This window comes from Aotus nancymaae, unplaced genomic scaffold (assembly GCF_030222135.1).
Source record: "Aotus nancymaae isolate 86718 unplaced genomic scaffold, 86718_ANA_hifiasm-v0.15.2.pri h1tg000053l, whole genome shotgun sequence".
NCBI lineage: Eukaryota > Metazoa > Chordata > Mammalia > Primates > Aotidae > Aotus > Aotus nancymaae.
In genome coordinates this window covers 31,230,971-31,255,954 of record NW_026988467.1, presented here as the reverse complement: position 1 = coordinate 31,255,954, position 24,984 = coordinate 31,230,971, and the positions used below count along the sequence as shown (strand labels likewise).

Sequence of the window (24,984 nt, the reverse complement as noted above, 5' to 3'; positions counted from 1 at the left end):
GAACCCTCAGCGCATTGAATGAGGTTGATTCCTCTCGCCTTGACACTCTTCATTTGGCTTCAGAGATGTCACACTCTCCTGACTTCCCTTTCTGCACTTTTTTTCTCATTCTCCTTTGCTGGTTCCTCCAGATCTCCCTGACCTTTAAATACTGGGGTGCCTTGGGGCTCAGTTCTTACACTCCTTCTCTTCTCTGTCCTCCCTCACTCTCTTGGTGACATCATCCAGTCTCAGGGTTAAAAATATCAAAATTCAGCTGACAACCCCAAAATACGTATCCTTAGCCCAGACTGTTCCTCTAAACTGTGTACTCATGTTTCCAGTTGTTAGTCAACTTTCCCCTACGATGTTTAGTAGGTATCACAAACCTATGTTAAGCTCCTTACCTACTAGGATTCCCAGATTTAGGAACAAAGCAAAAACACAAGCAGGACACCCAGTTAATTCTGAATTTCAGCTAGTACATGGGACACACATGAAAAAATGGTTTATCTGAAATTTGCATATCTGGCAACGTACTTACTCCTTTTCTCCCTCTCTGACCTTTTCTCTCACTTGTTCTTCTAGTAAATGGCAGTTTTACTTATCGACACACTCAGGCCCCGAACCTTAGAGTCTTCATTGATCCTCTTTTCCCAATTCCCACATTCAATGTCTGTGAATCATTTTGGTGCGACTCTCAAAATGTTTTCAGGATCTGGCCCCTTCTCGCTGACTCCATTAATGTAATTAGGGTAACACGAAATCGAGAACCATTTCTTTACTGGATGATTGCAGTAGCTGTGTAACTGGTCTTCTTGCATTAGCCTTTGCCCCTATCCATTTGCTGCTAGCACAGCCGCCAGAGGGATCACGCTCCTGTTTGCTTAAAAATGCTGCACCAGCTTCCGACTCACTCAGACTGACAGCCGAGGGCATCAGGACGGCCTGTCAGACTCTACCCAATTGGGTCCTTCTGAGGCCTCACCCGGAGGCCCTGGCCTCATTTCCGTGTCTCTTGGCTCATTGGCGGCCCTGCCTTATTGGCTTCCTTGTGTCCTGGGTCTGTGCCACATGTTTCCGGGTCTCAGTGTCCCGGCACTTGCTCTTTCTTCTCTCTGAAACAGACTTACTGACCTTCCCTGGCCTCCCCATTGAAAATCATAGTTCCCTTCCCAACCTTTCCTACTCCCCTTCCTGTTTTATTTTTCTCTGTAGCAGGATATCCATCTGACATATGCTATATTTTGTTTGTGTTTTATGTTTTCGTATGACTAGAAATCTGCGAGGACCGCCATTTTCTTTCTGTTGTGTTCACTGCTATATTCCCAGTGCCTAAAACAGTGCCTGGCACTTAGTAGACACAAAATATGAGTGAAGAAAACCCCCAAAGCGTGGTAAGCTCCTGTCCCAGGCCAGTGCATGGCAGCTGTGTCATCGGTTCCCTTCTAGCTCAGCATCGCCGCCTCCTAGCTGTCAGAAGTTCCTCCCTGACCAGCTGCCCTCCTCTAGGAAGTCTTTTTTGGCTGAGCCTCATTTTTTCTCTCTCCTTCCTGCCACCAGATCAGAATTCCCGGTGCTCAGGGGTCAAGTGGGTTGCGTGCCTGGCTGGAGTCTGTCTATCCTCATCCAGCTTTTTCCCTCCTTCCTGATGGGAGGAGGCTCTTTGCTTGGGCTGTGCTTCCAGCTGCAAGGGTGTGGGGCACCAGGATGGTTGGGGAAGCCAGCTTAGGGTGAGGTGTGTGCAGTAGGCCCTGAAATCAGTCTGCAACCTGTCATCTGGGAGCTTTTGGTTCCTTGATCCTGGGCTGAAGAGGTGATGGCGATTGACTTATACAATCTAGAGCTTAGATTGTATCTGGGCTGCAGGGCCATTGTTCCTGGCCTCACTGTCTCCACTAATTAGAGACATCCTGACATAAGCACCTGATAAGATGGTTTGCCATTACCTGAGCTGTGAAGCATGAGGAAAGGAGCATATTGGGAGGGGCAGAAGAGAACAACAGGGTCATCGTGCCTGGAGTTTGCTAAATGATCTGTATGTTTGTAAATGTATTCGGGTGCAACCATTTTTTTCTTTTTTAAAATTTTTATTTCAATAGATTTTGGGGAACAGGTGGTTTTTGGTTACATGGGTTATATGGATAAGTTCTTTAGTGATGATTTTTGAGATTTGGTGCACCTGTCACCCAAGCAGTGTACACTGTACCCCGTGTGTAGTCTTTTATCCCTCACCCCCTCCTGCCATCCCCACAAGTCCCCAAAGTCCATTCTATCACTCCTATGCCTTTACTTCCTCATAGCTTAGCTCCCACATGTAAGTGGGAACATATGCTATTCTGTTTTCCATTCCTGAGTTGTTTCACTTAGAATAATGGCCTCCACTCCATCCAAGTTGCTGGTGCAGCCATTTTAAAATTTTTAAAATTTTACTTTAAACTCTGGGATACATGTGCAGAATGTGCAGGTTTGTTACATAGGTATCTATGTGCCATGGTGGTTTGCTGCACGTATCAACCCATCATCTAGGTTTTAAGCCCTGCATCCATTACGTATTTGTCCTAATAGTCTCTCTCCCTTTGCCCCTCACCCCACAACAGACCCCAGTGTGTGATGTTCCCCTCCTTGTGTCCGTGTGTTCTCATTGTTCAGCTCCCACTTATGAGTGAGAACATGCAGTGTTTGGTTTTCTGTTCTTGTGTTAGTTTGCTGAGAATCATGGTTTCCAGCTTCATCCATGTCCCTGCAAAGGACATGAACTCATCCTTTTTTAGGGCTGCATAGTATTCCATGGTTTGTATGTACAACATTTTCTTTATCCAGTCTATCATTGATGGGCATTTGGGTTGGTTCCAAGTGTTTGCTTTTGTAAATAGTGGGTGCAGCCATTTTTGACAAAGCCATTGGAACATTCTGACATGACCTTTACAAACCATTTCTTATTATGATGAAAGTGCACAACAGAAGCTTCACCCCATCCCACACGCATCCCCAAGCCTCATGCCAGCACTTAACCCATCCCAAAGCCTCAGGGGTGGGGTATGGCTCAGGACCGGTTGTTTTCACACAGCCAAAATGTCCTTTGCCTCCAGATGCCCTGCCATGGTTGGGTCTGAGTTTCTCAAGAGACACGTGTGTTTGGATGTTCAGAGGCAGCTGTATGCATGGAACTGGGTCTCAGGAAAAAGAAGAGGAATTGGAACCCTCGTGCAAGTTGGTGCAAATGTAAAATGGTGCAGCCTTTTTGGGAAACAGTGTGGCAGTTCCTCAAGCACTTAAACACAGAATTACCATAGGACTCAGCAAGTCACTCCTAGATATACGTGCAAAAGGACTGAAAACAGAAACGTAAACAAATACTTGTACGTGAATGTTCTTAGCAACGCTGTTCTCAATAGTCAAAAGGTGGAGACAACCCAAATGTCCATCAGTGGATGAATGGATAAATAAAATGCGGTCTATCCACACAATGAACTGTTATCCAATCATAAAAGTGAATGAAGTTCTGATACGTGGATGACTCTTGAAAACATTATAAGTGAAATAAGCCACACGCCAAAGGACAAATAGTGTATGATTCCACTTTTTTGAAGTATTGAGAATAGGCAAATTCATAGAGACAGGAAGTAGGTTAGAGGTTACCAGGGGTACCAGAGGTAGGTGGGTGAGCAGAGGTTATTGTTTAATGGGTAAGACAGAACTCTCGTTGGGGGTGAGGGGTGATAAAAAAAAGCTCTGGAAATAAATAGTGGTGATGGTTGTACAACATTGTGAATGTAATTAACGCTACTAAATTGTGCACTTAAAACAGTTAAAATGGTAATTTTTATGATAACTATATTCTATCACAATATAAAAATTAAAAAAAAGAAGAGTGGAAATACAGATTTTGGAGTCAACAGTGTTGAGATGGTAGTCAAGGCCATAGGAGAGGATGTAATCACCCAGGGAGGCCATGGAGACTGAGGAGAGAAGGTGGCCTGAGATGGAGCCCTAGGACCGTCCTAATTAGAGAGGGGCTGAAGGAGATTGAAAGGGAGTGGCTGGAGCAGTGGGAGGAAAACCAGATGAGTGCTGTCCCAGAAGCCCAGGCGTATTATTCAGCACCCTTAATTGCAAATGACAGAAATTCAGCTTGAACTAGTTGCAGGCCAACAGGGCAATTCATTGGTGTATAGAAACATGGGAAGGATAGGGGGAACTTGGGACCCCAGGGGTACCTGGAATTAGGTCTGGGGTGCATCTGCAGCCCCTCTCCTGCCTGCTTTGCGTCTGCTCCTCTCTGACTGTTACTATTAGCTTCCCAAGTTTTGCCATGATACTCTTCTCTTAGAAATGGTTGAAATCATCTGCGGAAGAATTCTGATTGGCCTCTCCTAGAGGAGACCCTGAGGGCAAGGGGCCTGGGCATCAGCCTGGCAGGTGCCTTTAGAACCTCAGTTTAGAGGAAGAGGAGAAATGCTGAGTGGGCAGAACAAATAAGGACTCCATGGTGTGGGGGAGAGGCTGCAGAAGGAAGGCCATCTACCCTGCTAAATGCCTCATCACACAAGACAAGGGCTGGAAATCATCCACTGCGCTTAGTGACAAAGGAATCGTAGGTGAACTTGGCAAAGGCAGGGCAGTTTGAGTGGCATGGTGAGGACAGAGACAGATCATAGCTGGTGGGTGAGTGAGGGGGAGGTGAGGAAGTAGAGACAGTAAGTTAGGCGTCTGTTTCATGAGGCACAGTTGTGAAAGCCAGGAGAGAGATAAGGAGGTAGCTGCAGGGAACGTGGGGTCAAGGAAGGGTTTTGCTTTTGTCTTTGGATGGGAAAGATGTGAGCATGCTTAAATGCTGAGAGATACAGGAGAGAAGTAGGTGTAAAGATACAGAAGAAAGCAAGGAGGTGGGGAGAAAGAGGATCCTGTGCAAAGGTCCAGGGTTTAGAGGATTAACAGTGGGCCCACACCTTTGTGCTGCCAGAAAGGAGAGAGGGAGGTTGTGGATGAGCATTGGTCTGTAGGTTTGGTGGCAGTTGAGAGGAGAGCATTCTTCTCAGATAGCTTCTACTTTCTTTAAGAAATAGGATGTAAATAAGATGGAATGTGCTAGAAAGTTTGAGGAGAGTGAAGAAATTGAGGAAGCTGCCACCATGTACAACAGCAAAGAGACCAAAGCAGAATTAGTCAGGTGGCACTGAGCACCCGGATTGAGCTGGACAGCAAGAATTTGCAGTGGCCTCACTCTGGTTGTGTGGTTTACTCTAGCAGAGTCCAGAACAGGGTGGAGAGATAGAAAAGCCCCATTGGATTGATCGGGGCCTGGAGTTCTGCTAAGGAGGGGCAGAGGGTAGTGGGAATGTTGTGTGACAGCAATTCATTCCAGTCACCATCTCAGCAAATACTCATTACCCTTTTACTGTGTACTGACCACGGCGAGAGGCCTGAGGATGCATTACCAGACCAGACAGATACTGTTCCTGCCCTCAGAGAGCCTGCGGTCTAGTAGAGAAGGCAGCTCCCACGTGAAATGAGGGTGATGATAAAGACAGTGTGGAGCTCAGGCCTAGGCTGGGTGCAGAAGGAAGGGAATGTAGGGCAGGGAGTCCGGTAGATTGGGAGAAGGTCACAAGGTCAAGTCTGGAAGTCCCTATGGGGTCATGAACAGATGATGAAGGAGGAGCTAAGTGAGGGGGTTGGGGTGGAGGCTGTGGTCAGAGCATGGGAAGACCTGGCCCTGTCTCACCATTTCCTCCTTCCCTCTTGGCACAGTGGCTGACCCGTCCTTCTCTGGTTTAAGTCTGAGCCTCCTTCTGGTTCTGGATCTCATTCCTTCCATCTCTCTTTGGGACCTCCTCTACTGGACTCATTCCACCATTAAATAATTCTCAATAATTCTTAACATTCTCAAGCCTCTCCCATCATTAAAAACTCTTTGCTGGTCCCTGATTCTCTTGCCAACAAACACCCTCTCATTTCCTAATCTTCTCACAGCCACATTCACCAGCCAGCTATTCACACCTGTCTCCATGTATCCAGCCCTCACTGTCCCTTTGGTGCCCTGGGACCTGGTTTCTGCACCCCATTCCCCTGCACAGGTACCCATGACCATCTTGTGAATCGAACAAACACTTTTCAGTTCTTATTTGGTTTGGCCCGTGTCAGTGTTTGGCTCTGATGATCACTTCCTCCTTCTAGAAACACTTCTCCTGGCTTCTGTTGACACCATCTTCCTCCTCTACAATGTCATACTCCTGTAACTTCTATGGCCTCTGCCTACCCTGCCCATAGCTGTGTTTCCCCCATGTGATTTGACCTGCAAGTCTGCATCCTAGGATATCTTCTCATCTCTCCCCCAGTCTCTCTATGGTCTTACCCACTGCGAAGGCGCAAGCCTCTAACTACCATAGAGCCCCTGATACATCTCCAGACAAAAAGTAACCCCCCATATTCCCATTGAGGAGGGCCTCAGAAATGTGTGGGAGCCAACTTGGATATATAAACTTTTAGTGTGGTTGAAATAAAATGTACTTTATTAACTTAGTTTGTTATATATTTTAAAAATCACAAATTTTGTATAAAACAATGTATTAAGAAGTATTACTTAGTTTTTCTCTCCTCATGCTTTATGAAGTAATTTTATTTACATTTTTAACATTTTTCTCTAACATCTGAGTTCATATCATTAGTGCTTTGGTTGTTATCAACATTTTACAAAACATAAAAACTTTATTTCTGCCTGAGTTGTTTGTGACATAGTGCTTTTTGGATCTGTGTATGATGCTGGAGATTTTATTCTTTGCCATGAAAATCTGGCTGCATAATATTAGGTTGCATAAATTTAAAAAATATCTTCCAGTAGGCGTCTATTTGTCATCTTCATAACATAACCACTTCCTTTATTGTTTTAAAGTAATTTTTAAAAAAGGACTTGCTTTCAAAGATAATACTTGCAATTGTAGAATCCTGCCCTTGGGAATAATGATTCAATCTATGTGAAATGCCTTTGCCTTCACTTTTTTTTTTCTGATTCTCCCAAGCAACCTCCATGACTATCCAAAACTTCATTGATTGAGGTTATTTCGGGCTAATGAGTTTTCTCCAAAGAGCGTTTTGTTGTTCAAAATGCCATAATTGAGAGCATGCCCCCCAAATGCAGGGGACTTTGTAAGGACTTGAATGTAAGACAAAGCCTTCCAACCTAAAGGGTAATTTTAGAGCAAATTCGTGTCTTATATTCAGGCATTTATGCTGACAACTCTTAAATAGATATTTCCTGACTAGTCCTTTTCTGTCTTACATCAACAGCCTACTAAACATCTCCTCCTGGGTGCCCATCACCAGTCAGTCAGCCCATTTTCATTGAGTGCCTACTATGTGTCAAGCACTGTTCTAGGGGCTGGGGGATAAAAGGGTGAAGACAACAGAGTCCCACTTCTTAAGGAGCTCATGCCAGTGAGGCAATAAAGAGAATAAATATGTTAAAAAAGTAAGAAAATTTAATATACTAGTAAGTGCTACGAAGCAGATAAAATGAGGTCACATAATGAAGAGTAACCATGTGCCTGCTTCTTCTGGGGAGGGTAGGTCAGAAAGGGCCTCCTGGAAGAGGGGATGTTTGAGTTGAGATGTGAATGCTGGGGAGACAGACATGTCAAGCTGGGGGGAAAGGAACTCTGTCAGCAAGGCAGGTGCAGAGACCCCAAGATAGGAGAAGGCCAGTGTGGGTGGAGCGTGGCAAGAGGGAAGAGTGAAGGGAGGTCAGTTTGGAGTAGTAGCCAGTGCCTGGCCCTTTAAGACCTTTCAGGTGATGGTAGAGTTTGGCTTAAATTTATTTTTCTGGCCATGGTGGGAAGCCACTTGGAGGATTTTAAGTCAGGGAGTGACTCAACTGGTCTGACTGACATGCTAGAAAGATCTTTCAGGCTGCTATGTGGAAGAAGAATTTTAGGGGAACAAGAGTGGATGCAGGGAGACCAGTTGCTGCAGGTGTCCAGGTCTAGAAATGAAGTGGCTCGCCTGGGACTGAAGCACTTGGAAAGACTAGGGTGTTGGATATGAAGTCACCAAGTGCTTGGATTTTGAATATCGTATTTTGGAATTATAGCCAACACGACTTGCTAATGGTGCCAAGAGACTCCAGGTTTTTGAATTGAGCATCTGGATGGATGGGGATGACATTTTCCAAGGTGGGGAACAGGTGGAGAAGACTGAAATCTGTTTGGTTAGGGGGAATTAGGAGTTCTATTTTAGATGACCAATAGGGAGTTGAATACAGGAGTCTCACCCTCATGGGAACAGTTAGGTCTGAACACATCAGTGTGGGAGGTTTTGAGTAGTTTTATGGGTGGTATTGGATCAGGTCACTGAACGGGAAATGTATAGAGAGGAGAAAAGAAGGTATAGAACTTGGTCCTGGGGCATCTTGCATTTAGAGCTTAGGAAGAGTAAGGAGAGGCATTGAGGGACACATCAAGGAAGACCCATCAGTGAGGTGGGAGGAAAACCAGTAGAGGCTGCTGCCTGGAAGCCAAGAGAAGACAGTGTTTGAGGAGGGAGCTCTCCATGACTGAATGATGCCGAGAGAGTTAGACCAAGCTGAAGAATGGGCCATTGGATGTGGCAGCTTGGAGGCCCTTGGGGTATTGACAAGAGCAGTCCTGATTGCAACAAGTTAAGGAAGTGGAGGCAGCAAATATAGACAACGTTTAGAGGATTTCATTGTTTTGGCAATGAGGTAGCAGCTGGAGGAAAATGGGGTGTCAAGAGAGAATTTAAAAAAAAGGGAGATGAAAATACTGTAGCATATTTGTAGAAGGGGAAGTGGTGAGGTAGGGGAGAGAGGCACCAACTTTGGAGCACAGTCTACAGTGAGGGGAGAAGGGGTCCAGTGTCCAAGTGGAGGGGGTGCTCCAGGAGCAGGGATGCTTTGTCCATGTTACGGGGGAGGAGACGAGGCTGACAGCCACTAATGTGTGAGTTAGGCAGATGTGGTGGTGGGCGGAGCCGAGCTGGCCTGTTGCTTCTATTCCCAGCACCCTATGATGCCTGACTATCAGCTAAAATGGAGGATTAGGAGAATGGGGGCTGGAGGTTTGAGGAAAGAGAAGGCATGATGGAGTCATTTTGGAGAGTAGGGATAATGTTTTAGGAAAATACAGAATTTCTTAGAGGTGCCGAGTGTCCACTTGAACTTTGTGGTCAGAAGTTTAAATGGAAAGTTGGGTTTAACTGGAGTTAGAGTCTTGCCAGGTGAGTACTGGAGAGGCATGGAAAGGGGAGGGAGTGGAGTACATCTGCAAGCTGGTGATTATGTGGGGCTCTGTGGAGTCTAAGCTTAGAGAGGAAGGCAGGGAGAATGGGAAGGAGTTGGGGAACATAGTGGTGGGTGAGTAGATGGGCCAGAAGGATTGCTGGAATGGGGACTAGGTTGGGTGAGCCACATAGATGGGAGATGATGCAGCTCTTGGTGTAGACAGGCTTAGGGTGTGAACACACAGGTGGGTGGGTTGGAAGGGTGGAGAAAAAGATTGTTGAAAACAAGGAAGTCAAGGAACTGAGAGGTCGAGGTGTTGAAAATGGAGTCACTAAGAATGGTAATAAATGTAGATGTAGAAGCAGATGGAAGACAGTGGACCAGGAGCTGAGTCATCCATGAAGGAGAGGGAAAAACCTGGACATGTTATTTGTATCTCAAATTCAACATGTCTGAAACTGAAGTCATCCACATCTCCCTACTCAAGTAAATGGCACCACTGTTCGCAGCCAGAAACTTGGGTGTCACTTTGATCCCCACACCCAATTAAATTGCTACATCATTTGGATTCTATCTTGGAAACATTTCTTAAATTCATCTACTTTTTTCCATCCTCAAGGTGCACACCCTAGTTCAGGCCATTGCTGTTTCTTGCTTGGATGATTGCACCAGATTCCAAACAGGAAGCCCTGCCTTGGCCCTGCCACACTGTACCCAGAGACAGTGCAAATTGAATCTTGTCACTTCTGTGCTACATCTCTCTAGGGTCTTGTCACTGCCCTCAGGATAAAGTCCAAAATCATTAGTAGAGATTCACAAAGAAAGCACCGCAAGGATCCAGCCTCTGTCCACTCCAGCCTGACTCCTACCTGAACCCCTCACCTGGCCCAAGCCCTCTTGGGTTCTTTCCATCTTTGTCACCAGGTATGCTCTCCCTTTGCATAGGCTGTCCCCTCTGTCTGGAATTCCACCCCCCTCACTTGGAAAAATCCTCCTCTAGAGTCTCAGGGAGCCTTTTTCTGGATGCCTGGATGTTAGATCCCCCTCCTTCTTTCCCCAGCTTCCCCAGTGTGCCATGAGTTTGGTAGCTGTCTTCTCTAGAATGTATGCTTCACGAGATCAGGGACCATGTCTGATTTTTCCCAGATAATTCCTTAGCACCTCATGTGAAACTTTCAGATAAAGGGAATAATAAATAACAAATATTTTCAGGAATGGAAGGTTCTGGAGGTGGAACAGTTCTGGGTGATGACCAGGTCTGGGGTGGGGTCCTACTAGTGGGTAGCTAAATGTAGCAAAGGTGGTCATGGGATGAAAAGGACAAGGTGAGGCACAGGTGACCCCTAAGTCCTTGGGTCATGGGAGAATAGCAGGAGGAGAAGACCTTGGGCTATGGACTTGGTCTTTGACAAATTAGGAGAAGTAGGTGGCAATGATGTGGTCAGGACAGAGGGCAGAAGAGGAAGCAAAGCGGGGATTTTTCAGGAAGGTGAAGGTGGACAGGTGTGAGTGGTGGTGAGAGCAGTGTGAGTCTTGAGATTGTGGGTGGGATTGAGGATAAGATGACCTGATGGCTGAAGTGGTTCTTAGTCCCAGCCTCCTCTGAAGGTCTTCACTTGGCTCAGTGGCTCAGGACTTGAGACCTTTGGGAGCAGCATCCAAGGAGAGGTTGCCATGGGAGATGTCAGGTCCTGGAGTGAGCTCACCATAAGCTGAAGCCAGCAGCTGCCACTGGACGATGGATCTGGAATCTCAGGGTGTTGGCTATGGCGGTGTTGGCAGGGGGGTCCCCTGGCCTGGACTTGGGAGCTACTGTGGTCTGAGCAGCGTAGGGCTTTCTGGCTCTGAACTGGTCAGGAGTGCCACCCTATTCACTCAGGCTGCTGGTCACAGCTCTAGTTTGGATTGGAGGTGGGAGCTCTTATTTCCTGGAGTCAGGAGTTTAGTAGATGGTATTGGTGCCCTGCCCATGTCCCCTTTACTGGGGGACATCCATTCCCCAGCTGCTGTGAATATTGGCTGATTATGGCTTATGGCTGCCCCTGAAGAGTTGATTTTGATTGAGCCAGAGCCACCTACCCCTTCTTACCAGCCCTCCTGCCACTGGGGGTGCCTGATGTAATGACGGACTGAAATCTGCTGAGACTTATGATCTGAAGCCCCCCATCCCACAGGGATTGGGCCAAGGCTGCATCTCCCTGAGTCTCCATCCCTGCTTAGCTCAGCCCCTCCCTCCCCCACTCCCCTTGCTCCTTCCTTCACATGCACACAAACCCCTGCCTCTGGCTCTGCTTCCAGGGAGCCTGCCCTAAAGATGGGTGACTTTGATCTTATGTCATAATCAGGGGTGGGCATGGAGGCTACCTGTGGACCACAGGGGACACAGCTCCTGACAGACTCAGCAGATCTGTGTGGGCTGGAAGGGTCTCTTCCCTTTTCTAGATCCAAATTTGCTTACCTAAAGGTGAGACCTTTATGCTAGCTCTAGTTAAAGCAACAACAAAAGCAAAACAAGCAAGCACATGCTTTGCTGAACTCCGCAGGCTAGGTGTGGTGGAAGATTCAGATAAAGGAGACGGGGTTCCTTCCCCGAAGCAGCTCACAGACTATTCATCTCACAAACATTTATTGAAGGCAACAGGGACCTGGATGACTCAGTGACCTGCCCATAAAGGGCTCACAGACTGAGAGGGAGACACTCAGGGGAGGTGACAATTCCCATTTGGGGAGAATGGCAGAGGAACAAGCGACGCTGGTACTTGGAGAGATGGGTAAAGTTGTCCTAGAGGTTCAAGGGAGGGTCACCAGAGGAGGTGGGAAGGGCATTCTAGCCAGAGGGAATAGCGTGACAGAGGCATGAAGAATGACACCATGTGATGTGTCTGCCTGGGGGAACCACGAGCCCTTTGATATTACTGGCAGGTAGAAAGGAGGGAGGAAGCTGGAATGAGGTGGGGAGGTCAGTGGGGACCAAGTTCAGGGCATGGGGCTGGTGATGGTGGAATAATTTTTTTTTTTTTTGAGATGGATTTTCGCTCTTGTTGCCCAGGCTGGAATGCAATGGCATGATCTTGGCTCATCGCAATCTCCGCATCCCAGGTTCAAGCAATTCTCCGGCCTCAGCCTCCCAAGTAGCTGGAATTACAGGCATGCACCACCACACCAGGCTAATTTTGCATTTTTAGTAGAGATGGGGTTTCTCCATGTTGGTTAGTCTGGTCTTGAACTCCCGACCTTAGGTGATCCTTCCGCCTCGACCTCTCAAACTGCTGGGATTACAGGCATGAGTCACCCCACCCGGCTGATGGTGGAAGAATTTTTAAAGCAGGAGGAATGACATGGTCAGTTGCATAGACAGATAAATCACTCCATCCTGTAGTGGAGGGCAGATGAGGGAGGTCCAGTAGGTGGTGAGATTGTAAGGAGTGGAAGAACAGATTCAGGTGGCATTTAGCGTCTGGAGTCAGTGGGATTTGGTGCCAGTGGGGATGTGGGGTGTGAGGGACAAGGATGACAGGCCTTCTCCTGGCTTGGGCAGCTGGGTGAATAGCTGTGCCCTGTATGGGGTGGGGCATCTTCCAGGAAGCAGGTCAGGGCGGAGAGGTGATGAGGTCGGCTTGGGAGTGGCCAAGTATGAGATGCCTGGGGACTTCCCAGGGAGTTGTCTAGTGGTCATTTGGGGGCCTTGGAGCCATGTTAGGGTGGAGGTGTGGCTCTAGGAGTTGCTGAAGTCTGAGTGGTGGTGGGGTGGGGGAGTGTGGGATGAGGTTGCTCGGGGAAGTGGTATCAGTGAAAAAGAATGTGAAATTCCATAGACTCCAGGATCCAGGAGGGACCTGTCAGCTCAGACACTCTCATGGACACTGGCCTGGAGGATGTGCCTCCTGGGCACCTTGACAGACTCCTATCCCTGGCTTACTCTCAGCTCTCCCCTCCCACCATCATAGGGGACTCACCTATTTGGGACCTGTGCTGGGCAGGGCTAGGGAGGCCTGACCCACGTTCATTCCTGTGATGGACACTCACTGAGAACTGACTCCCGCTGGGCACAGGGTCTCCTGGGGTTTCTCTCCTCCCAGTTTGGCCAGCTGGTTTTAGAACCCAGAGGCCCCTGGAGTAGCCTCTGCCTTTGGGCACTCCCCGCCGCATCCTGAGGGCATACTCTGTGTGTATTGGGGGTGATGGGTGAGCCTGGATCTGAGGTTCTGGTGCTCAGGTGCTCACCGAGTGGTCTTGGCATCCTCTCTGAGGTCCATCTAACGCCCCATCCCATCTTCCTATCCCCGACTCCCCACCTGGTCTGCAAAGTACTGGGAAAATCATATTTATTAAGAGGTTTGACATACACTATTGCCATATACAAAATCTTCACTAGCCATCAACCTCCCTCCCCTGAGGCTTAGGACCCAGGGACCAAACTACCCCCACCTCCCGCATTGACCCCTGGGTGAGCTTCCTGAGCCCCCACAGCTACCTTCCTCACCACCCTGCTATGGCAAGGATGCCACTGCCCTTTCCTGTTTTCCTGGGTGGCCTCATGTATGGGGCAGGGGGCACCTGGTGATCCTATCTGGTGATCTCGCAGGTTACGGATACCCACCTGCATCCACTGGGGCCAACCCGGCCTTCATGAGGACAGAGTTCCCATCCTCAGGGTGCCCTCCCTGGGGGAGGACATATGGTGGGCACGTATCAGGTAGGCATTCCCGGTGCCGAGACCGCCGGTGCCTGGGGCCGAAGATCTCCATGCACCTCTTGCCCACTAAGTAGAAGACCTCACTGAGGTTGAGCAGGATGCAGATGGCAGCTGTGGTCACCATGAAGTAGGTGAAGACCTTCTTCTCTGTGGGCCGGGAGATGTAACAGTCCACAGTGTGGGGGCAAGGATCCACGGAGCAGGCCACCACGCGGGGCATGTCGTAATCCTTGTAGAGGCGATGGAAGATATAGAGGAAGCTGGTGTCCACGGCGGCCTTGAAGATGAGGCTTAGCAAGTATGTCCACCACAGCCCGCCCCGCTTCTTGCTCGGGTTGTCATACAGGGAAGGGGCATTGGGCCCGTGTTTCAGGCGGTACCTGCGCTCACGTTCCTCGCGGTAGGCCACGTGCATGACCACCAGCAGCGAGGGGCACGTGACCAGGATGAGCTGCAGGGCCCAGAGGCGCACGTGGGACACAGGGAAGAACTCGTCGTAGCAGACGTTGGGGCAGCCGGGCTGCTTGGTGTTGCAGACAAAGTCCTTCTGCTCATCGTCCCACACCTCCTCGGCTGCCACCACGTACACCAGCACGCGAAAGATGAAGACCACAGACAGCCAGATGCGGCTTAGCGCCGTGGAGTACTTGTTCACGCCACTCAAGAGGCCCTGCAGAAATGCCCAGTTCATGCTGGCTGTGTCCTGGGTGCTGCACGTGGACGGTCTACACCTGGGTGCCACCCACCCACTCAGGCCTTGGGAACCTCGAGGCGTGGGGGAACCTGGAGATGGGCACCCTTAATGCCGATGCGACTGACAAAAGCGTTTCACAATCACCGTGTCGTCATGTCCTCACTCCCATTGACTTGGTAGGGTAGGGATTACCCGTGTCCGCGTTTCACAAAGAGTAAGTGAAGGCCCAGAGATACCTGCCCAAGGCTCCACAGATGGAAGTCACAGAGCTAGTCTCGCACTTTGGTCTTCAAGTTCCAAAATTAGGGTCTATTTTATTCTACAAAGTAATAAATACATATGAAGACAAGCATCCTGCATGGACCTGCCAGCCAACCTCTCTTACCCCAAGTCTCAGCCCACAACTTCTAGAGAGATCATAGGAAGGTTTGAATTGGATGATCTGCTCTCCTGTCAGCTGCCAGGGCTGGGCCAGGGCAGGAGGGGTAGGAGCGTATCCTTATCAGTTGTCAGATCCATCCCACTTTTACTGAACACCAACGGGAGCCTGGCCTTGTGCTGGGCACGTTCACATCAGCCCCTTAGTAGATCCCGTAACAATCTTCATGCTTACTCCTTGGCTCTGGCTCCAGGAGGGTTCTCAGCCCTGGCATTCCTGCCCAAACTAAACAGAGGTGCTTTGGAATCAGGAGGACCTGACATCCTTCCTGCTAACCCATGTATAGGTACTAGGGCCATCCTTCCTGCTAACCCATGTATAGGTACTAGGGCCTGAGGGCTGACTGTCCTGACCACAGTGGGTTCCTCTGGAATTCCAACCATTCCAGCTTTAGGAAAGGACTGGGGATGGATTCTGGCATGGTCTGCACCCCCCATTTACTTTCTCTCAGGGGCACCCCCTCCTCTGTCCACTTAGTGGCTTTTCGCTAGCCAAGTTTCCATTATTTCCTTCCAGGTCGCTGTCCTATGGACTCTGACCTCCACACCCCCTTGTCTGGAGTCCCCATCAGGTCCCACCTCCAACCCTCCCCTTCTCCTCCCCTTCTCCCTCCCCAACCCCAAGCCCTGACTCTGCTGTCAGCCTCTTCAGACATTGTGTGCCTGGGACATTTTCAGAGAAAGAGGCATCACCTGTTCCCAAATGATCTATTTACCTGTCTTATTTTTTTGCCAGACAGTCAGCTTCTAGAGGGCAGACTTTTCACCTCTGTCTCCCTAGGACTCAGCACTGGCCTGGCACAGTGAACACACAGGAGATGTTTGTGAAACTGAACTGAAACCCATTTCTTCCTGATCCCTCCTCTTCCCTGGTCTTCTGTCCTCCCTTAGGTCAGGCAGGACATTCCTTCTCCTCCTTGGCACTTCCCTGGGATCCTCTAGGGACCCCCACCCTCTGGCTCCCTCCCTAAAGCCCAGCCCACAGCCTGAGGTCTGCTGGATATCCTCAGCTCAGCTGGCTGCTGGCTTCCTGGCCAGCCTCCTGCCCTATTTGGTCCTCACCCTTGTTGGGTCCAGTAGCTGCTCCCTTGTCCTTGGGCTTGTCAGTCTGCCCCAGGACCTCCCGGAGGCAGCTTTTGTTACTCACTCTCCTGCTGGGTGGGGCTTTCTGGGCCAATGAGCCAAGCGAGAGTGATTGGGGTGGGCAGGCAGGAGGGCGGACTTCCCCGGGCACATATTCAGAGCAAACACCTGCGGCTCTTCTCTCCTGGCCCACGCCTCCTCTCTAGCCTGGCTGGGCATGGCTGGGCCTGGCTCCCAGGCAGGCAGGTATGTGGGTGAGACTGCTCTGTGGGGCTCAGGAGCCTGATATCATTATGCCCAGGCCTAGGACAGCACCAGTGGGATTGACCCCATCCCCTTCCTGTTGCCTCCTTGCCCCACCTCCCCGTCCTTAAGCTTCTCTCCTGGCCTTTTCCTGGGAAGCCTGATTCTGAGGTCCTCAGCAGCTGACATCTATGGAAAGGGGCAACCTTAATTTAGTGCAGGAATGCATCCCACTCTGGTGGTGGGGATATTTGTGGGGACTGGAGCCTGGGAAGCTCTTGGATTGTGTAGGGGATGGGAGCAGTCAGCTATGACTTTTCCAGACCAGCCTTGCACCCACAGCCCTGGTGGAGGCAAGGAATGCAGGTTGGCAGCATGAAATGCTCCAGTTGGCACGGGGCCAGGCACAGCGTTGCTGTTGGTCTTCTGTGGGCTGGGGCCTCTGGGGTCCTGAGGAAGGCCTCCAGGGAAGCCGGAGTGTGACCATGCAGATGCTGGTGGGTGACCTGAGACCTGTGTCCCGGCTGGGATGATGAAGTTTAATGTGCAGCTAGGGAGGGGCCTTCTGCTTCATTTCCCACAGGCATTTATCGAGCACTTCCTAATACCAATGATTAACATTTATGTGTCCTTTTACAGCTGTCTAACCCTGTCCCAGCCATGAGCTCATCAGTCCTCAGCACAGCCCCACAGGCTATGGGAAAGTCACTTCAGCTTCTCTCCAAAATGGGTTAATAATACCTATTAATAATACCTATTAACCCATTTTGGAGAGAAGCGGAAGTGACTTTCCCAGAGTCGCAGTGGAACTTGGACTTGACACAGGCATTCTGAGTCCATGAACTTCCCACTGCAATGTGCAGCTCCCCAAGGACCGAGCTCCACTCTCTCTGCAGACAACCCACAGGCCTAAACTTGCCATGGGGGATAAAGGCTAGATGGGAGCATGAGCAAGTAGTGTGTCCCCTGGAGCACTGAAGGGCCCCCTTTCTGGAGGAGAGGAGGCCCCTCCTCAGGCTGGATCAAGTGCAGCCCTTTGCAGGGGCAGAGAGATTGACACAATGGACGCATGGGGGTCACAAAGGCCGCACAACCAGAGACCACCTGGATTCGGCAAATGAGTTGACTTTTATTAAGCCCTGACAGTGGGCCACACACACGAAGGTGCCTGCATGTGTGTTCTTCTATGAATCCCCCCTCCTCCTTCCTCCAGCCCTGTGCAGCAGCCCTCACGATCTCCATTCTATAGAAAAGGAAACCAAGCTATAGAGTGGAGGGGAGCTGGCCCATGGCCGTCCAGCTGGGGCAGGTGGCTGGAGGGGAGGACTAGGAATTGGATCCCAGACTGTCGGAATCCTCTCTCTTGCCTGCCCCTACCTCACGGGTTAGCGTCCCCACTCTCAGGTTGAACCTGTGAGAGATGCTAGAGCCTCCCCATCCAGGCCCAACCTGCCAACCCAGTCCAGGCAGCCCCTCACAGGATGGTTTTCTTCACGTGGTCTCGAGGGCGGTCTGGTAAGAGAGGAGGATGACTGTCTGAAGCCAGAAAGATGAGGTCGCCCAAAAGGAGGTCATCCTGTTTGCAGGGAGAGGTGGCACCGTGTGGGTGATGGCCTGTGCACATGGCTTGGGCTTTCCTTGCTGCCAGGCACTCGTGGCACCTCTTGCTCACCAGGTAGATCAGCTCCACGAGGTTGAGCAGGATGCAGATGGCCGCTGTGGCTACCATGAAGAGGGTGAAGATGTTCTTCTCTGAGGGCTTGGAGATGAAGCAGTCCACTATATTGGGACATGGATCTGCATGGCACTTGACCACAGGAGGGAGGATATATTTAGGGTAGAATGAGTGGAACACATAGAGAAAGGCGATGTCCACGCTGGCCTTGAACACCAGGCTGCAGACGTACGTCCACCAGAGCCCACCCCGCTTCTTGCTGGGGTTCAGGTAGAGGCGCCCACCGTCCTCCCCGTAGGCTTCTCGGTGCCTCTTCTCCTGAAGCTCCCGGTAGGCCACATGCATGACCACGAGCAGCGAGGGGCACGTGACCAGGATGAGCTGCAGGGCCCAGAGGCGCACGTGGGACACGGGGAAGAACGCGTCAAAGCAGACGTTGGAGCAGCCAGGCTGGCGTGTGTTGCAGTCGAAGTCCTTGTGGTCGTCACTCCACACGCGCTCGGCCGTCACCAGGTACACCAGCACGCGGAAGATGAAGACCAGGGACAGCCAGATGCGCCCAAAGGCTGTGGAGTACTTGTTGACCCCACTCAGGAGTCCCTCAAAGATCCCCCAGTTCATGGTGGACCCAAGCGTCGGCTGCTGCTGCAAGGAAATGATAGCAGTGATTTCCTACATTTATAAAATACTCGCTCTGAGCACTGTGTATAACTATGTCACCACCCTTCCTCCTTACCACCACTAGAGCTAGGTTCTACTACTTCCTCCCCATTTTATAGAGGGAGGAAGCTGAGGTTTAGAGGCATTATCAAGGCTACACAACTATTAGGTGCAGAGCTGGGATGTGAGCATAGGTAATTAAGCCCACAACCCAACTCTTACCCATAAAAGTGGATGAGGGCAGGTCCAGAGAGCCACTGATTCCTCCCAGGGCCTGAGGCTCTGGTCTTAGGGTTCTGCAGAGTGAAGATGTATGGAGTTGGGACATTCTGCGTGCTCCCTCTGTTCCAACCCTGGCCCTCCTCCTCAGGGGGCTGAGGCTTGAGATGGCTTCTCCTCTCCTTTCTGAGCACTGCTGTCTCTTCTCAGACAGCTCCCTCCCCAGGGGAACCTGCTTTTTGTGTGTTTTTTTTTTTTCCTTAGCTCAGGGATGGGACTGGAAAGGAGGCTGGAACCTTGTTCCCAAGCCCCAATCTGGTCTAACACTCTGTAATTAGCCAGGGAGAGTCCTGCTCAAGTGCCACTCATTTGAAACATGGCCAATGCAATCCAGCTGAAAGACACAGTAGGCAGCAATACATTGTCTTCATATAGTAGGCTTCCTAGAGTAGCCTGTATTCCAGTGTTTCCCAAACCAGTGTTCCCTGGAACCCTGTCCCATAGGTTGGCAGTAGAAGTGAGAGAAGAGGATTCTGTGTCAAGAAAAGTTGGCAAACGTCAGGTTTAGTAAAGTTAAATAGCTGAGCCGTGCTAATAAACTCACTGATACATTTACCAAAAGAGGTATGAAATACGTGGCATTGCCCAAACTCCTTTGCCCACAGAAGCCCTTTTCCTCCTGACATAACTTTGATCATCTTATGGGATAGCCTTTCAAGACATCAAGTGGGAAACGCTGCTCCTGTCAGTGCTGCTGGTGAATTTGGCCTGATGAACTCACAGAATCAGATTCACCTCCATTTAAGGACCATGACTGCTGGGCAGAATAAGGAGTGCCCACTTCCTCACCTGCAAGCCCTCTGCCTGATTCCTGGGGATAGGGGTGTGTCCACCAAGATCCACGCACTGTGGTTTCAACTGATTGTGCATCCTGGGACCCCAAGGAGCCTGTCTGCATAGCCACTAAAGGGCTCATGCTGCCCTTGCTGTGCTGGCCCAGGCTGAAGCTCTCCAGGCTGTCTCAGCCTCTGCAGGATCACCTGCAAAGCAGTGTCGTGATGACAGCCAACATCCATGAAGTATTCATACTGTGCCAGGCACTGCTGTAAGTTCTTTGCATGAATCAAGACATTATTCCTTCACAGCAACCTTAGGAAGGGGCAGGATATTTTTTATTCCCAATTTACAGATGAAGAAAGAGGACCACAGAGGGGTTAATTAACTTGCACAATGTCACACAGCTAAGTGGCAAAGCTAGGATTTGAACCAAGGCATGCTGGCTCTAGAGCCCACCCTCTGGGAACTGCCCAGCCTTAGGCCTCAGACCCTTTCCTCAAGCCTCGATGAGCTGCCTGCCTGTCTGTGTGCAGACAGATTCTGTCCTTCACCTTGTGCGTGGCTCCTGGGTGACTGGGGGTACCTTTGCCCCCTACCCTGTTTCCACACCACCTGCCACTTAGACGGGGAGTGAAGGGGTGCTCTGCTCCGAATCACCAGCTTGCATGCTCAGTCCTGTCTAAGGTAGGCAGGACTCCTGGCAGCTTCTCAGGGAACACCCAGGGAGGCCCCCACCCTTAGCCCCCAGGGGCTCTCACCCAGCCCATCCCTACTTGGGGGTGGCGGGGGGGTGGGGCGGGGCTTTGCAGGCCCAGGCAGAGCTACCCTGCCTGCCTAGCTTCTGGCCTGGCCCCCTCTTAGCTCCTCTCCCACTCAGTTCCTTGCTCCCACCTTTGCCCAGCTGGGGAGAGCTGGAAGAACCCAGAGCCCCTTATTCCTCCACCTTCAGGACCCAGGGTGGCAGATATGTCCAGGCAGCCCCCCTCCTTACTCCCCACCAGAGAAGTGTCCTCCTGCCACGTATGCCAAGGGGCAGGACACATCGGACACAGATGCCCTTACCTGAGTGGCTACTCCTTAGGGCTCTCCTGGCTCCTGGCAGCCGGCAATAGGACTCAGCAAGCAGCTGGAATTTCATATCCAGAACTGGGGAAGGTTTTCGCAGAAGCCCGTTGAATCCTGTTCCCGTTCCTGGGAGAGAGCCTGCCGGATGTGCTGGCCCAGCCCGGGAAGAGGAGGAGCTGGGGCCTGCACTGCCATTGGCTGGGACCCAGCTTCCCCAGACTGCTTCTGATGAGGGCTCAGGAAACAGGGGTTCACTAAGCCTCGAATCCTGGTATCCTCTCAGGAGAGCCACAGGTCCACTCTGACTCCAGCTTGTGTTGGAGAAGTGAAGCCTGTCCTGTGCTCTCATTCCTCTTTGGAAAATTTCCGTTGTTATTTCTTGGGACCCCTCTGGCTTGCATGGGCTGCTCTCCAGGCTCCCCTCTTTCTGATTGATCCTCGGTGGCCTTCCATTCTCATGGCCCCAGTTGCCTTTGGCAACTCCATGCGTTCCAGACTCTGTCTCGGGCCCAGGTGCTTTTGTCCCTTCAAGTGCCATTTACCTGGACGCCCTTCTCCCAGCTTTCTCCCCATCTGGCTAATTCCTCCAAGAAGTTGTAGGAGTTGCATCTGGAACCTCACACCCTTGGATCTAGAACCTCACGCACCTGCATCTTCGCTTCAGGCCCCTATATCTGGAGTCTCAAACCCTTGAACCCAGAGTTTACACTCCTGCATCCAGAGCCCCACACGCCTGAATCTGGAGTTTACATGGCTGTAGCTTGAGTTCACACCCCTATATTTGGAGTTAACACTCCTGTATCTGGGGTTCACATCCCTGTATCGAGGCCTCACACTCCTGCATCTGAAGTTCACGCCCCTGCATCTTGAGTTCACACCCTGCATCAGGTCTCACACTCTTGCATCTGGAGCCCCACACCCCTGCATTTAGAGTTCATGCCTTGCATTGGAGTTCACACCCCTATATCTGGGCCTCACACCCCTACATCTGGAGTCCACACTCTTGCATCTGGAGCTCCACACTCCTGTTTCTAGAGTTCTCACCCCTGAATCTGGGCTCCACATTCCTGCTTCTGGAGCCACACACCCCTGTAGTGGAGTCTACACCCATACATCTGGGCCCCACACCCCTGCGTCTGGAGTTCACACCCCTGCATCTGGGCCTATGCCCCTGCATCGGGAATCTCACAGTCTGGATTTGAATCTCATCCCTGCTAGTTTTTGATCTGGGTGGTTTACTTATGTTCTCTGTACAGAGAGACATCCCACATCTGCGATGTGGAGAGTTGTGAAAAGACAGTGGATGCCACACAGTGCAATGGTTGCATGCACAGACAGTGGCCTGAATCCCAGCTCTGCCATTTTCTAACTGTGTGATGCCTCGCCTTCTCTGTAAAAGTGGGAAAAGAACAACACCTACCTCATAGGGTGGATGCATGAAGTAACCCAGCCTTAGAGGTAAAGTGCTTAGAACAGTGCCTGGCACAAGGGAAGCCCTGTCCACAGTTGCCTGTAATGCATGTAAACTGCCCAGCACTGGCCTGTCATGTGTCCTCAAAAAAATGTTTCTCCTGCCCCCTTTTCCTTATTCCTAGGCCTTTTCTTTCTGAGATACAGGGAAGGCAGAGGAGAAGGGAGGGAGAGAGAGACGTACTCACTACAGAAAATCTCATTTGGATGCATGTTGTCTTTGGGTTTAAACGGCCAAACGCAAGCCAGGCGGGAACCGTAGGAGAGGTGGAGAAGGTGGGTGGGGCGCCTGGTTTCTCATTAGTGCACAGGCACAGTCTGTTGGCCTAATTAACTTCCAAGGTGCCCTGTATCAGGAGGTCACATGGGGTCAAGATTCAACAAAGTATCCAGGAGCCACAAACACCAAATGTCCACAAGCAAACGCAACATAGCTTCACATGTGCATACTCTTACACACAGACCACACTTATGGGCACAGTGATGCACACACATGCAGCAGTGGCTTTATTTTATTCACTGCTCTACCCCTTGTGCCTAGAATGGTGCCTGGTATCTTGTCCCATTAGGCTTCAATTTATATTTATTGAATGAATGATGTGTGAAATGCACATGCCCTAGAGAGAGTCACATACATCCATACTGCTTCATGCTCTTTCCAAAAACCTGTTGCCAAGTACAAGAGAGAGAAGCCTATGAAGAGATCAGTTACAACATTGTGAGAAGTCCTATAAAAGACATATAATAGAGAGGGGAGTTTTAAGTTCTGCCAGAGGGAGACCCAGAGAAGGTAACATGTAAGCTGGGTCTTGAGGGATGTATAGGAGTTCACCAAGAAGATATGCCGAGGAGGGGTCTTTGAGGCAGTGGGCACATAGAGTGCAGAGGACCTTTGTGAAAGACAATGGAAAAGCAGTAGAGAGTGGGCCGGGCAGTGGTGGGGGCACCACATGACAAGGTGCCTGGAAGGTCAGCAAAGACCTTCTAGGCCATGAAGGACCTGGAATGTCATGCTAAGGAGTTTGAATTTATCTTGGGTGCAGAGGGAGGCATGAGGGAGTTATTTTCTTTTAAAAATTTTTACCTTTCATATGGTGCTGAGGCAGGGGGTAGTTCTAAAAAAGGAAGAGACATGGTCAGATTGGTACCTTTGATTCTCATTATTCAAGGTAATTATATTCTATAAGTCACCATGAACACCAAGTTAGTGAATATGGAAGCATTCTTCCCAGAGGACATATGAGGTTAGGTTCCTGCAAGCTTCTGTTTACAACATGGTTATCAACTGATCAATATAGAAGTCTGTTTTATGTGTGTTTCTGAAGACACCTTATTTAATGTATATTGCTGACTCACTAATATTGAACTAATAGCCAACATCATTATAACTCATGATTGAATGAAACTTGTCGAACACATTTTTTTTTTCCATAAGGCTCATCATAGCTTTCGTGTGCTTAGGAACACTAGATGGCGCTTCAGCATTATAATCGGGGCCATTTTAAGCAGCAAAACCCCAGCAAAAAGCAAGAAATGAGGAAAATATGGCACTCAATAGACCTCCAATAGAACATGAGTTTATAGTATTAGAGCTGAAAGGGGAAGGCAGAATGTTGCCTTATTCAGCCACAGCTGGGAACACGTGCATTGGGAGACTCAATTTTTGCCACTCTGTACATGTTGTAAATGGCCATGAAAGTGTCTTACATGTAAATTTTGGACTAGAAATACATCGTGATAAGCAGGAGAATGCACAATACAGAAGCTGTAAATAATGAAGATCAACTGTATGTTTAGAAAGCTCCCTCTGTTTGAGAGAAGAGGCTGGAGGGGCTTGTGAGACCAGTATGAAAGTTATTGCAGTGATTTAGGCAAGCAAGAGGGTGGGATTTGGGAAAAAGTTGGCAAATGCAGGTGGCAGTTTTGGGGGACTGACTGGATGTAGGGTGTGAGGCAGGAGGCTGACCTAGGATGGTTCACAGGTCACTGGCTTTGACGATTTGATAGGTTGGGCCACTAATAGAAATAAGGGCTATAGAATGAAAAACATGTTGTTTGGGGGTATCTTAGTCCATTTTGTGCTGCTATAGCAGAATAGTTGAGAATGGTAATTTATAAATAACAGATATTTATTTCTTAGAGTTGTAGAGGCTGGGAAGTCCAAGATCAAGGTGCTGGTGTCTTGCAAGGGCCTTCTTGCTGTGTCCTAACATGGCAGAAGTCATCACATGAGTGAGAGAGAGAGAGAGAGGTGTCGAACTCACTTTGATAATAAACCCACTCTCATGATAACAAACCCACTCCCATGATAATGATGTTAATCTAACTAACCAATTACCTCTTAAAGTCCCACCTCCCAACACTGTTGTATTGGGGGTTAAGTTTCAATACATGAGAACACTGCGGGGGCACATTCCAAGCATAGCAGGGGGAGTGAGTGGGAAAGGTAGGTTTGTCACAGATGTGTATGGAGTTAGTGAGTTCAGTGCTATGTGTGCTGATTGGAGCCACATGAGCTATCCAGGGCCATGAGGTGGCAGCAATGGCTGGAGTCCTCAGCCCCAAGCTGGTGGTCGAAGCCACAGGAGTAGGTGGGGAGGCCTGTGGAGAGTGCACTGAGAGAGGAGAGTCCAGCAGAGCTCTGGAGAGTGCTGGCATTTTAGGAAGCAGGCAGAGAACTGCTGGCA

The 24,984-nt window shown here is 49.9% G+C and overlaps 2 protein-coding genes across 4 annotated transcripts; both read right to left on the bottom strand.

Annotated features, from left to right (window-relative positions):
* Nucleotides 1-13,803: 13,803 nt before the first annotated feature.
* On the bottom strand, nt 13,804-14,604 carry GJB4 (gap junction protein beta 4). The gene has a single exon (XM_012440279.2). The coding sequence runs from the start codon at nt 14,602-14,604 to the stop codon at nt 13,804-13,806; it is 801 nt and encodes a 266-aa protein (XP_012295702.2).
* A 7-nt stretch (nt 14,605-14,611) lies between these two features.
* On the bottom strand, nt 14,612-20,979 carry GJB5 (gap junction protein beta 5). 3 transcript variants are annotated; one of them, XM_012440255.2, is made up of 3 exons: nt 20,825-20,935; nt 17,850-18,691; nt 14,612-14,926 (listed from the first exon to the last, which is right to left on the bottom strand). In XM_012440255.2, the coding sequence occupies exons 2-3, from the start codon at nt 18,665-18,667 to the stop codon at nt 14,917-14,919; spliced, it is 828 nt and encodes a 275-aa protein (XP_012295678.1). In that variant the 5' UTR covers nt 18,668-18,691; nt 20,825-20,935; the 3' UTR covers nt 14,612-14,916. The 3 variants fall into 3 exon arrangements, with proteins under 3 accessions (XP_012295678.1, XP_064219821.1, XP_012295683.1); XM_064363751.1 differs by having other exon boundaries at nt 17,850-18,688; XM_012440260.2 differs by lacking the exon at nt 14,612-14,926 and having other exon boundaries at nt 17,485-18,691; nt 20,825-20,979.
* Between the last annotated feature and the right edge of the window lie 4,005 nt (nt 20,980-24,984).

What these genes read in the sequence shown, in the direction of transcription:
- GJB5 (XM_012440255.2), bottom strand. Translation starts at nt 18,667, where the DNA reads ATGAACTGGGGGATCTTTGAGGGACTCCTGAGTGGGGTCAACAAGTAC.
- GJB4 (XM_012440279.2), bottom strand. Translation starts at nt 14,604, where the DNA reads ATGAACTGGGCATTTCTGCAGGGCCTCTTGAGTGGCGTGAACAAGTAC.